The 530-nt window shown below is 35.1% G+C and overlaps 1 protein-coding gene across 1 annotated transcript; it reads left to right on the forward strand.

The window, feature by feature from the left end:
* Window positions 1-3: 3 nt before the first annotated feature.
* On the forward strand, window positions 4-520 carry LOC117102957 (the record flags this gene model as incomplete). Its single annotated transcript, XM_033243412.1, has 2 exons — window positions 4-172; window positions 359-520. Coding segments are annotated over 2 exons (331 nt in total), but the record flags the coding sequence as incomplete, so codon positions are not given.
* Between the last annotated feature and the right edge of the window lie 10 nt (window positions 521-530).

Consider the following 530-nt stretch of genomic DNA (forward strand, 5'->3'; position numbering starts at 1 on the left):
TATTTTGAAGTAAATTGTTCAGATGGAAGGCCAGCACATCAACGAAAGTTGTTTAGTGATGCCTTCACTGCTACTTGCTCAGGTATTGAGTCTGGACGAACAGTAAACATAAGTGTGACTGCAGTGAGTGGAAAGAAAAGAGGAGAGACAATGACACTCACCATCACAACATGTAAGTAAAATATTAGTAATTCAAAATTGGCAAAATTATACACAATCAATTAGCGAGTAGCTGAATTCCATTTCTTAATATTTTCTTGTTTAGATCCATCTGAACTAATTTTATCCGTAGTAACCTATAATACAGGTAGTAAAAACAGTCATTGCTCTTCATCTTATATTTTTATACATAATTCAGATCCAGAAAGAGTAATATTATTTGAAACTGAATCCAACACCAGCAGTATAAGTGCAGAATGGACAATCATAGATGGCGTTGCTGATTATTTTGAAGTAAATTGTTCTGATGGAAGGCCGGAACATAATCGAACGTTGTTTAATGACGCTTTCACTGCCACTTGCTCAGGTAT

This window comes from Anneissia japonica, unplaced genomic scaffold (assembly GCF_011630105.1).
Source record: "Anneissia japonica isolate Jap-2015-1 unplaced genomic scaffold, ASM1163010v1 scaffold136392_len530_cov134, whole genome shotgun sequence".
Taxonomy (NCBI): Eukaryota; Metazoa; Echinodermata; class Crinoidea; order Comatulida; family Comatulidae; genus Anneissia; species Anneissia japonica.